This window comes from Solanum tuberosum, unplaced genomic scaffold (assembly GCF_000226075.1).
Source record: "Solanum tuberosum cultivar DM 1-3 516 R44 unplaced genomic scaffold, SolTub_3.0 scf00021, whole genome shotgun sequence".
Taxonomy (NCBI): Eukaryota; Viridiplantae; Streptophyta; class Magnoliopsida; order Solanales; family Solanaceae; genus Solanum; species Solanum tuberosum.
In genome coordinates this window covers 901,543-913,771 of record NW_006238947.1, presented here as the reverse complement: position 1 = coordinate 913,771, position 12,229 = coordinate 901,543, and the positions used below count along the sequence as shown (strand labels likewise).

At 33.1% G+C, this 12,229-nt stretch overlaps 2 protein-coding genes across 2 annotated transcripts; one reads left to right on the top strand and one right to left on the bottom strand.

The window, feature by feature from the left end:
• Positions 1–1,895: 1,895 nt before the first annotated feature.
• LOC102584130 (DNA-directed RNA polymerases II and V subunit 6B-like) lies at positions 1,896–4,650 on the top strand. Its single transcript, XM_006340991.2, has 6 exons — positions 1,896–2,019; positions 3,520–3,553; positions 3,652–3,830; positions 3,950–4,001; positions 4,104–4,171; positions 4,282–4,650. Exons 1-6 carry the CDS (start codon positions 1,988–1,990, stop codon positions 4,349–4,351), a joined length of 435 nt encoding a protein of 144 aa, XP_006341053.1. The 5' UTR covers positions 1,896–1,987; the 3' UTR covers positions 4,352–4,650.
• A 720-nt stretch (positions 4,651–5,370) lies between these two features.
• LOC102583799 (short-chain dehydrogenase TIC 32, chloroplastic) lies at positions 5,371–11,976 on the bottom strand. The gene is made up of 8 exons (XM_006340990.2): positions 11,698–11,976; positions 7,207–7,438; positions 7,048–7,127; positions 6,582–6,735; positions 6,314–6,392; positions 6,073–6,157; positions 5,827–5,873; positions 5,371–5,632 (listed from the first exon to the last, which is right to left on the bottom strand). Exons 1-8 carry the CDS (start codon positions 11,807–11,809, stop codon positions 5,459–5,461), a joined length of 963 nt encoding a protein of 320 aa, XP_006341052.1. The 5' UTR covers positions 11,810–11,976; the 3' UTR covers positions 5,371–5,458.
• Positions 11,977–12,229: the final 253 nt, after the last annotated feature.

Sequence of the window (12,229 nt, the reverse complement as noted above, 5' to 3'; positions counted from 1 at the left end):
GATCAAAAATATCCTTAAACTATCCGAAATAGCTCATATTTATTAAACTATATTTCGGATCAAAACTATCCTTCCCGTCAAACTATTGGGTCAAAAGTGCCATTCTTATTAACGAAAGTTGTTAAATGCCATGTGGATGTCACATTGCACGCCAATAGGATTCCACTGCCACATAGACTAAAAGGAAAAGGGTCAAAAATACCCTTAATCTATCCAAAATATCTCATATTTACTCTTAAACTATATTTCGGCTCAAAACTACCCTTTCCGTCAACTATTGGGTCAAAAGTGCCCTTCTTATTAACGGAAGTTGTTAAATGCCATGTGGATGCCACATGAATGCCACATTGCACGCCAATAGGGTTCCACTGCCACAGAGACTAAATCCCTAAATCTTAATTACTCTTTTTTCCCTTCATTTCATTATTTTCCAGAAACGATTTCACCCCTTCTCCCTCATTTCGCGGCTAGGGGTTTCACAGTTTTCTTCGTCGCTGGGTTTCAAAGTGGAAATTCGTGGTTGTAGATTAGTAAATCTTTTTTGTTATTTTATTATGTTTACAACCACGAATATCCACTTTGAAACCCCAGCCTCGAAGAAAGCTATGAAACCCTAGCCGCGAAATGAGGGGAAAGTTGTGAAATCCTAACTATCATGCTTTGAAATCGTAAACATAATAAAATAAGAAAAAATATTTACTAACCTACAACCACGAATATCCACTTCGAAACCCAGCCACGAAGAAAACTGTGAAACCCTAGCCGCGAAATGAGGGAGAAGGGGTGAAATTGTTTTTGGAAAATAATGAAATGAGGGGGGAAGAGTAATTAGGATTTAGAGATTTAGTCTATGTGGCAGTGGAACCCTATTGACATGCAATGTGACATCCACATGGCATTTAACAACTTCCGTTAATAAGAAAGGTACTTTTGACCCAATAATTTGACGAGAATGATAGTTTTGAGCCGAAATATAGTTTAAGGATAAATATGAGCTATTTCGGATAGTTTAAAGATATTTTTGACCATTTTCCGTATATACAATAACCAGTAGTTCTTCTAGTGTCCGGACAACATGCCCAATCGGCTTCACAAAATTCATATAGCTTTAGAGGACTTTGGATAAGAAATTTGATTCCATAGTGCATTGTTCCGTTGAGATATTGAAGTATTCTCTTTATTGCTTTCATGTCTCTTTTTGTTGGCTCATTCAGTTTTTGACATACTTTATTTAAGTCTACCCCGCCTATTTAACACTCTTTAAATTATATAATGTAATATTTTGTGTAGGGTTCTTGTTATCCTCTTGCACTATAAATTACGCTTTATTATAGTCGATGGTATTTTTCACCCACTAGACACGTGAATTGTTTAAGATCGGACATTGATCATGACTCTGTCCCAAACCACAACCCAAAACTCAACTCTGGACGCAAGACTCGACTCCGACCCAAGACTAGAGACCCGAATCCGATACCTGACCCTGATCCTGACTTGAGACCTTGGACCCAATCCCGATCCCGACCCAAGATCCAAGACCCAACCAACAGATTTAAAAAGATTTTATTATTTATTGAGGTTATTATAAATTCAATGAAGTGACATCCAAGACCCAACCAATAGGAACCTGAGATTCGACCTCGATTTAAAAAGGTTTTATTATTTATTGAGGTTATTATAAATTCAATGAAGTGACAAATTTTATGATGTTAACTTAACTACCTAATAGATAGATACTTGAAAAAAGTGCACAATTGCGTTTTCAAAGTGTTTAACAAATGCACGCTATATAATATGTTCGAATACTCAATTAAAACAAGTCGTACTAGTACATGTGTAAAATAACAAAAATAACCCCACAATATAATATATATAATACTATTAAAGGCGCAGAAAGGGCAAAACATTTTCAGTTCTATTTGGTTTCAAAGCTGCGTTTTCTCCGTATTACACAAATTGAAAAGAGAGCTTTGACGCCGACGCAACAATGGCGGACGATGATTATGATATGGACGGAGGGTTAGTGCCGCCGTTCTTTATTGTTTTTATCTTGTTGAAATTTGATGTTTATTTGGTTTATTATGTGTAACACTAATTGATTTGCCTATTGAGTATGAACTTGTTTAGGGTTAGGGTTTATGGAAAAACAGTTTTTGGGGTTTGTCTGATTTTGTTGTTTGGTTGTTTAGCTTGTGGTCGAGGCTTAGGGTTTTTCCAATTTGTGTTTTTGTTCTTTGAATTTAACATGACCTATTCTCTTCTTTTTACCCCTTTCGGGCTTATTCTTCGTCTCTGATTATTGATTTATCTGTGGGAAGTGTTGAGGACTTAAGATAAACAAGTAAAGGTGTCCCCTTTCTGAAAGTTCAGCTTTTAGAGAGGTGTTTTACAGGATTAAACTTTTAAAACGAGGCAGTTCACACAATTCAATATGGTAACAGGGGTGGCAGAAGTCTCAGTTTGAGTCTCATTGTCACAAGTTAATGGAATTGCTATGATGATGTCATGAATTGAGTTAATGCAGGGAAAAATGATCGGTGAGGATCATATAGCTGACCTTGGCTTGTTTGGGATTGAGATTTGAGGCAGAGTTGTTGTACTTCATGGTGCAAAAGGAAAAAAGTTAGACCCACAAGTGAGGAGCATATTCCATATCCAAAAAAACACTCAAAACTTCTCCAACATCTTAAGATTTTAAATGATGCAATTCACACTATTTTACGACAATGATCTATGTATAGGGAAGAGTATTCTTAAGATGACCTTGTAGTATATGGTGGACAAATACCCTTTAAGCATTAGGTAGACTGAGGTTGCTTGATAACGGCTTTACCATCGGTTCAACTTTTGCTGGATTGCTGCTTTTAGTAGATCAGTTGCATCGATTTAGAGATTATTGTAAATCTTAGCTAAGTAGTTCATTTAAGCATAAAGTTATTTAACTAGTTGCATATTGGAAGAAATTCACATGAAGAAACTTCCCCTTTCTTTCTTTCTCTTCTTTATTCTTGTTTTATCCCTTCTACGAATTTCATTTATGGCCAATGCCCCACTAGCTAAATAGGTGTAAAGAAAAGCTACCTGAGAAAAAGCAAGAATGGGAGAGGATGATCAGCTGTGCTTGAAGGTCATTTAGCACTGATGTTACAAGTGTCCTTGTTTTGCTCAAGAAATACTTTGTATTACTAATACGAAGTTTTCAAATATATTTAAACATCTGAGTATTTCAAAAATTGCAGCAAACCTTCTCAATGTATATATTGCTTTCTGAAGTGCATGCTTGTACAAACCAGGAGCTTTCTACTTTTTTGGTTTCAAGCTTTCCCTAGATCACTTTATGCATTGGGTAGGGTATTGACCTTTCCTAGTAGCTACTTTTGTGGTTAAACCCGTTTGTGACTTGGTTTGTTTGTTTGTTGTTTTTTGATTTGGTGTTTATGAAGATAAATTATGTTTGATTTTGGTAAACGTCATTGGATATTGTACCTATTAGGCATCTTATCTGTTACATTTGTGCAGATACGTGGACGAGCCAATGGATCCTGAACCTGATGTAAGATGATTTCTCTTATTTGTAATCCTCATTATAAGTATGTTAATGCTGGATAAGTATTTGATGAAGTATTTTTCGTTATTGTGCTTAACTGACAGGAAGGAGCAGAGATTGAAGAAGATAATGGCAACAATGAGGACGTACCAGATCCCCTGATGGGTGAAGGTGAGGAAAAACCAGAGCAGCAAGAGCCTGTGGAACGACCTCGTAAGACATCAAAGTTTATGACAAAATATGAACGTGCAAGAATCCTGGGCACTCGTGCACTCCAGATCAGGTCATTTTGCTTTTTCCTCAATTCTGCTTTTGCCAAGGCCCTACTTTTTAGTTTGATAACTTGTAAGAGATGCAATATATATGTTTTCTGACCTGGTGAGTTATTTTGTCCTCGAGCAGCATGAATGCACCTGTGATGGTTGAGTTGGAAGGAGAAACTGACCCACTTGAGGTAAGCCTCTTTTTAAAAAATGCAGACTGTGCAACATGTTTATTTGGTGAAGTTTCTAGATTGACTGATGTCTTTTTTGTCAAAATTCATTTATGCTAAAAGATTGCAATGAAAGAGCTCCGAGAGAGGAAGATACCATTCACAATTCGCCGTTACTTGCCTGATGGAAGGCAAGACTTCCTTTGTCTTTAAGCATCTGTTACTACATTTCTCTTCCTTCTCTCATCCTATGTCTTGTCATTTCTCACTTAAATTAGTTTTATCTTCTTGTGTTTATTAGTTATGAAGATTGGGGAGTCGATGAACTGATTGTTGAGGATTCATGGAAGAGACAAGTCGGAGGAACTTGACAGCTGAAGTGCCTCTTTGCTTGTTGCTGCAGACTTGTTAGGAATGTTATCTGTCGTTTCTGGTTGTCGTACTCTGCTGAATTGTTTCTGACTTAATATTACCAATGCTATGAATATATTTTGGAAAACTCAAGTGATTAGTCGTATGGGCTATTTCTTTTAGTACAAGTTCTAATGTGTAATGTATTTGTCGTGAATGTCAACCTCTTGATGAAGCTAGGGCTCTGAACTTGGCACGCGTTGCAAACGCAACGGAGATAAGTGCCAGTTGGGTCCTGAGACTCCAGAAGTTTGTTAAAGGAAAACTGTAGTATATTCTCAAGATCTCAAAAAAGGAAGTGGCATGCTCATTTTGCATATCATTCTTCTTTTAAGATTTTCTAAATGTTTACCCAATATTTCTGCTTTAAACTTATAAAGATTATCTAAACGCCTTTAAGCAGTTTCTTCTGTTTTAGTATATTTTTTTCTCAAGTCTTTAGAGATGCATTAAACAAATAAATATTAGTGATGGATCTTCCTCCTCGAATTGAGTTTTTATGGTGACATGCTATGCTTTATCTCCATATATATTACTAGTGGGTTGATGGGTCGCATGCCCAACACATATTTCAGTCTGGAGCTCATATTTGAGACTTGATGTACCCTAAGTCTTCAAATCCTAGATTCCTTCGTGTAGAAGGTTGGTTTTTCACTCACTTGCCAAAAAGAGAACAATGATACAATATAATGCCTCACCAAACAATGTTTTTTTCTCTCTTCTCTCTTTTGACTACTTTATGTGAAATCGTTTGATTTGACACACCGTTTTTAGAAAAATGCAAGACTTTTGAATTCTATGGGCTAAAATATTCATCGACTATTCGTACATTTATCAATTATTTCATTAACGGTAAAAGAGGTATTTTAAAGTTAAAATTATCTCCAACTATAGAAAGATGACATTCTTTTTTATGAACTAAAAAATAAAGTATGTTACATAAACTGAGAAAAATCAAAGAGACAAAACCCTCATGATATTGGAAGCAAAACTAACAAAGCTTAAAACTCAACAAACCCCCAACAACTTTTTCATAAAATGTGAATGAAATAGTAATATTTTCTTTCTCAAATTTTTAGAGATGCATTAACCAAGTTGTTGCTGAAATCCCAAAGGTTTTTTGCTAAAGCTTCGTCTCGCGCTAGCTTGCTTGGCTTGTACTCATTGCAGTCATAGTAGTACTTTCCAGTCACCCCTTTTAGACTTGGATGAAGTGCAACATAACATGTTGTAGCTGCCCCCTGAAAATTTCGAATCATTGTTAATCACACTATGATAGATATGACGGAAAATTATATTGTATATAAGGTCATTTATCCTTGATGTCTTCACGCGTTTACTCTTTTTTAATGTTTTGAATACAATTAGTAAAAATCCTGGCTCGGCCACTGAATGTTGTACAGTTCACGAAAAGAGGAAGTGAATTCATTTTTACCTGAGGGACATTCTTCCATAGGATACAAGTGAAAGCCCTAAAAATTCCTGTCAAGCAAAATCCAAGTGATTAAAAAAAGATCATGAAATATGAAGTAATATATCATGTTGGGAGCGCCACCTCCTAATGGGTCATGCAGAGCGCGATCCTGATTTAGTTGGAGCTCCAATGTGGACTCCGGATACCAAGTGGGAAACCAAAAAAAATAAAATATTGTGAATGTTTAATAATATAGAAAATACATACTCATCAAAAGAGCAGAATGCCTCATGAGGGGAGTCATAATTAGTCCTGGATGCACTGAATTGACAGTTATATTTGCTCCCTCTTCCTGTATTTGATGATATAAAATAATTATACTGTCTAATCTCTAACAACTTAAACTTTTAGATGAAACAGTTCACACAGTCTAATGAACATCTAGTAATGACATATAGCGCGTTGTTTCTCTAAGCTTACAGTAAAAAAAAAAAGTTTAGTTAATTACCTGCAATCGACGCGAAAGTTCATTGGCATGTAATATGTTTGCTAATTTGGATTGAGCATATGCTAGTTTGTTTTGATAACTAGTTCAAAAACAAAATAGATAGGTAAATTAGTTAAATGGGAAGTCATGATAATATCTGTGTTGCTCTGACTCTTCAAAAATCAATCAGATATGTGTCAGATCGTTCAAAAGTAGTGCTTTTTAGTGGATTTGATACTGGAACGACAACATTTTTGTAGAGTCTGAGCAACGTAGGACAGTAGTATACCTGTTTTTTTGGTTGATCTTTTGAAATCTTATTCCTCCTTTGTAAGGGCAAATGTGAGCTACTGATGATAAGTTCACAATTCTACCCTCAATTCCACTAGATTTTGCTGTTTCCTTCATTTTGTCTAGTAGAAGATTAGTCAAGTAGAAATGACCTGAAAATCCAAAAAAGATGAGTTTTTTAGAGGTTTGAGAACTACGAAAACGTTTATGAAAGTCTTTCATTTGCTTCTCTTCGATAGAAATTTGAGTTTTTCATAATGTATTAGCATAATTCTTCTTCTGATGATGATCGATTAAACCTCTGATAAACAAGTTCAATAATGAGCATAACGACCTTATTGTTCTGAAGGAGAGAAGAAGTTGTGATGATTAGCTTTTCGAGATGTTTAACTTTCTTATTTTACTATGTTCAACTCTACGTACACTTCTATTCGTAAAGTAACAGAGTTTGACAGAGTATATACCTAGATGATTTGTCGCGAATTGCATCTCAACGCCGTCTTCTGAAAGTTGAAATGGACAGAACATAATACCTGCATTGTTTCTGTTTTTTTGCAAATTCTCATTAGGCAAACATGTTCTGTTTTTCAAAGCTAAGAACTCAATCAATAACGCGGAATTACATTAAGATGTTGAGAGGAAGATCAAGTGCTTTGAAATTATCGGCAAATGTCTTGACAGATCTAATTGAGCTCAAGTCAAGTTTCTCAACATCGACACGAGCATTTTTGTTGTCGTTGAGAATGCATTGTTTAGCCTTATTCGCGGCCTCCATATTTCGTGCTGCAATAATAACATGAACATTCCTCATTGCTAAAACTCTTGCTGTCTCCAAACCTATGCCACTCGCGCCTCCTGTTTAGACAAAAAAAATGAAGTGTGAATGAAGAATTTGGAAGTAAAAACACCTTTTGTGGACAATGTGGATGAGAGCATAAAGAAGTTCATCCTGAGTACAACAACATATCCAGTGAAGTTCATCTCCAGTAAAAGCTAAAAAAAAAATCGAAGTGTGAATGAAGAATTTGAAGTAAAAACGTCTTTCGTGGATAATGTGGATGAGATCATAAAGAAGTTCGTCTTGAGTACAACAACATACTCAGTGAAGTTCGTCTTGAGTAAAAGCTAAAAAGAGCACATAACATCATAGTATAGTGTTTAACTAATGAGATTGTATTTCTTGATGTAATTATTCATTTTCTGCTGTAAGTGTAAATCTTTCTTTTCTAAGGTTCTACATTCATATTCTTCATACAATAGAAGTAGTATTTTTTTGTGAATCAATAGTTTTTGTTCTTTCACTTGTGAATTCCGACGGACTTTATTAGGGAGCGTTTTACCTAAAAGGTAAGACTTATCGTTGCAAATTCAAATTTAGTATATCAGATAAGTATCGAGCACCGAGTGGAAAAACTAACAAAAATGTCTTACTTTTGTTTTATAAAACAAAGAAAAATTTGGATTGTCGGCCTGAAATATTGTTCAGAGTTAGTTCCACTTACTTGACATTTATGTCGTTAAAAGCTTTAGCGATCCTAAATGCAATGATATTTATTATTTACTCAATAGTTGGCAAATTTATTTGCGGCAATAAATATTACCACCAAAAGAAAAATTATATTGCTACTAAAAACCTCTTTTGGTACAGTAACTATTACTTGCAATTCATAGATGATAAACAAGACTAATAATTGACAAAATATAAATGGAGTAGTAAACATTTATTACTGAAAATGTAAAGAATATACGGATCCCGTAGCCGTGAAAATACTTTTTTATGTATATAGAAAATTATACGAATTATATAAATTAAAAATTGCTTTTCATATGTATATATTAAATCTTGAATATCCTTAACGGAATTTTTGACTTCACTATTGTGCAGATCTATTCATTAATAATATCTTCTATTCAAGAACTAGTCAAACACATAAATATTTTCCCAATTTTTTTATTACCAAAAGAAAATCTAAAATGTCAAAAAAATTTAAGATGGTAGAGGCACAACCAACAATAGTTGTGTGAGGTTCCATTCAAATTTTGACACTTGAATAAATGGACCCATATGACACTTTTACTTTTCACTCACCACCCCCACCGGTTCCCTCTCATCTGCCCACCACTCCTCTATTTTTATTTTCTTCTTTTTCATTTTTTTTAATTCTTCGAAAAATGAAAATGTGAAAAATAATAAAAACCTTTTTTTTTGTAACTGAAGAAAAGTTAAAATATTTTTCTGATTATTAATTATTGCATACTATTTAAGTAAATAAAAACTAATTTGAGTTTTCACTTAGTTTAATACTATCATCTGTGATTTGAGGCACTTTGATATAACAATGTTGGATAATAAATTTATTTTTAATATTAACAATTTTAAAGAAATTTTAGTTATTTTGATAGATAAGTTGTTACTCGATATTTTTTTATTATCAAATGCATCAATAACTTATTTTCAGCTGCCATACTTTTATTTTAATTTTAAAATTCAGGTTAAGCACTAAAAAAGTGTTTTTAAGTATGTATACCTAAAAGTTATTTGAATTCAGCTAAATCGATCATTTTTAACTCTAATGTTTTCGTTAATATTCAGTTATCTTTACATATTTTTAGAAATTTAGTGAAAAAAATAGTCAAATTAAATAAATTAACTTCCACTTTACGGCGTCAACCTCGTTTATTTTCTTGGTATACAATTGTGTGCTCTAATATTTGATTTGTTACCTTTATATTTTAACTTTTCTTCGGTCATATAAAAAATATAGGGATAGTTTGGTAATCAATTTATATGGTGAAAGAGACTCCTGTGAAAGTTTGGTAATCAAATTTATATTTTAACTTTTCTTCGGTCATATAAAAAATATAGGGATAGTTTGGTAATCAATTTATATGGTGAAAGAGACTCCTGTGAAAGTTTGGTAATCAAATTTATATTTTAACTTTTCTTTGGTTACCAATTTTATTTTTTTCACATTTCCATTTTTTAAAGAATTAAAAATAAATAAATAAATAGAGGAGGGGTGGGCAGATGGGAGGGAAGTGGTGGGGGTGGTGAGTGAAAAGTAAGTGTACAAATGGACCCACTTATTCAAGTGTCAAAAATTCAATGAAACCTCACACAATTATTGTTGATGGTGCCTTTACCATCTTAAAATTTTTCCTAAAATGTCAGCTAAGATCCTACTCCCTCTGTTCCTAATTACTTGTCTACTTTTGAATTGACACACCTATTAAGAAAGTAATTATTGACATAGCGAGTTTACCATTTTACCCTTATTAATTATGAAGTGGATGGATTAAAAATTTAAGATTTTCAAGAAATTATACCTTTTCCAAGTAATTAATTGAGGGTATAATAGGTAAAATTATTTTGTCCTTTCTTGATTTGTCAAAATGGACAAGTAATTAGGGACAACTATAAAAGGAAAAATGGACAAGTAATTAGGGACTAAGGAAGTATTAGATAGCCAATACAACAAACAAGGCAGACCATTTACTCCCTCCGTTCATTTTTACTTATCCATTATACTAAAAATAGTTGTCCAACAATACTTATCCAATTTGAAAAATCAAAAGATAATTTACGCTTTTGTATCTATTTTACGCTTGCTATTAGATACTATTCAATATCTAATACATTTCCTAAAACATTGAATTTAATATATTTAAAGGTTATATTACCCTTATTATTTATTGTTTCTTAAAATGTATGTCAAGTCAGTAATATCGGACAGACGGAATAAATTAGAGGACAAAAAGTCAAAAATTAATAAATTAAAAACATCACAAAGTATTTTGAGAATGTTTGTCTAGACAAATTTTAAGGCTGCTGAGCTCCAACACATGGGGAAGTTTGTTTGGCCCCTCAAATTAAAGTCTCCAATTTTATTTAATTACAAGGAAAAATAAATATTAAAAAAAAGAAAATAGTAAAAATAAGAAATCCTAATATAAAATATTCCATTAAGTTGGCTTTAGGTGAACTAAAGAGTCTAGCTTTTATAAAACTTTCATCCAAACACGGCCTTAACTACTAATGAATTCACATGCACGTCAATATCATTATGAGTAATGCATTATTTGATATAATCTAGTAAATACAGTAACCTGCCGTGCGGGGCGAAGATTTTCTCTAAAGGAATTCAAAATACGAAAAATTAAATTTAAAATTAGAATATGAACATGTGAATTTCATGATCCTTTCGTAAAATTAGAAATTTGTCTGTGTATTTTTTTAAAAATTGGTATAATGATATCTGTTAGCACCCATTCTACAAAAAGGTTAAATACTGCACATAGTTGAAAACTTGAGTTATTTATCTCGAGGATCAATTATCACTTAATATATTTTTCTCTTTGTTTTAGCCTATTTGGCCAAGCTTCTAAAATGAGCTTATTTTGAAAAGCACACTATTTTTTTAAAGCAGTTTGTGTTTGACAAATAAATTTTTAAAATATTTTTGAGCAATCATTACTCATTAGTGTCTAGCCAAGCTTTTTAAAAGTGTTTGTGGATGAAACTACTTTTTTTTAACTTCTAAAAAACAATTTTTGCTACTCGTCAAAAACAATATTTTCTTTTAAAAGCTTGATCATGCACCTCAAATTTTTTAAAATAAGTACTGTTTGACAAAAATAAACACGTTTAACCTTCCAAAAGCTTGACCAACATATGCATACAGTTAATTTAAATTAAATCAGAATCAAAATCAAATCAATCAAATGCGAAGGGATGAAAATATCCCGATCCATGAATGTGTATGCTCCAATCCAAAAAAAGTGTCTAAGCGTGACGGAGTGATTTACAAAAAGAATCACATATCATCAATACTAAGAATTGAGACTTCTGAACTCCTTATAAACCTCGAACAATCCTCCTCCCTTTTAAGTTAAGCTGAAAACCTAATTTAACACATACATCACACCCTTACAAATCCAACCCTTCCCTTTACTAATAAACCTAATATGAAATACTTCATGCATCGAACTGTATCCTTATGAAATACTTCATGCATCGAACTATATCCTTATGAAATACTTCATGCATCAAACTATATCCTTTTTATTGTATCGATATATATAACTTAAAAATTATAGTATAGGGGAAAAAAAACCTGTGACTATGGCTGTGAGATTGGAACCATCAATGTCATGAGTAACTTGCTCAGCAGTAGAAGCTGATCCAAATCCACTTGGACCTGGCCTTCCTGTTATCAACCTAAACATACTTCAAAAATAAAAATAAAAAGTAACACACACACACAAAACTAATAGTTAAACAAGGAAAAAAGAGTAGAAGAGAGACAAGCAAAAAGAAATTTTGTTCAAAATATATATTTAGAGATGTAATGATTTTTTTGGAATGGGAACATATATAGATAAAAAGTTGGTGGTGTGAATATAGGAGAAATTATTGTGTGTTGGTGGTGTGAATATAGGAGAAATTATTGTGTGTCTCATGATCTCTCTCACACACTTTATGTGTAGTAGTGGTTGGACTGTTTTATCCTTAGCTAGAGATCATTTCGGGTTTGAGCTGCAGGTATGGAGACAATCATGTTGAAAGCGTCACCCAACAAAAAGGCGCTGCAGTGCGCGATCAGTGGCGGAGCCACCTTATAGCAAAATTATATTATTTATACATGG

What these genes read in the sequence shown, in the direction of transcription:
- LOC102584130 (XM_006340991.2), top strand. Translation starts at nt 1,988, where the DNA reads ATGGCGGACGATGATTATGATATGGACGGAGG. An exon ending in GATTATGATATGGACGGAGG is followed by an intron (nt 2,020 to 3,519) that starts GTTAGTGCCGCC and finishes ACATTTGTGCAG; the next exon opens with ATACGTGGACGAGCCAATGG. An exon ending in CAATGGATCCTGAACCTGAT is followed by an intron (nt 3,554 to 3,651) that starts GTAAGATGATTT and finishes CTTAACTGACAG; the next exon opens with GAAGGAGCAGAGATTGAAGA.
- LOC102583799 (XM_006340990.2), bottom strand. Translation starts at nt 11,809, where the DNA reads ATGTTTAGGTTGATAACAGGAAGGCCAGGTCCAAGTGGATTTGGATCA. An exon ending in GCATTCTGCTCTTTTGATGA is followed by an intron (nt 5,874 to 6,072) that starts GTATGTATTTTC and finishes TTTGCTTGACAG; the next exon opens with GAATTTTTAGGGCTTTCACT. An exon ending in TATGGAAGAATGTCCCTCAG is followed by an intron (nt 5,633 to 5,826) that starts GTAAAAATGAAT and finishes CGAAATTTTCAG; the next exon opens with GGGGCAGCTACAACATGTTA.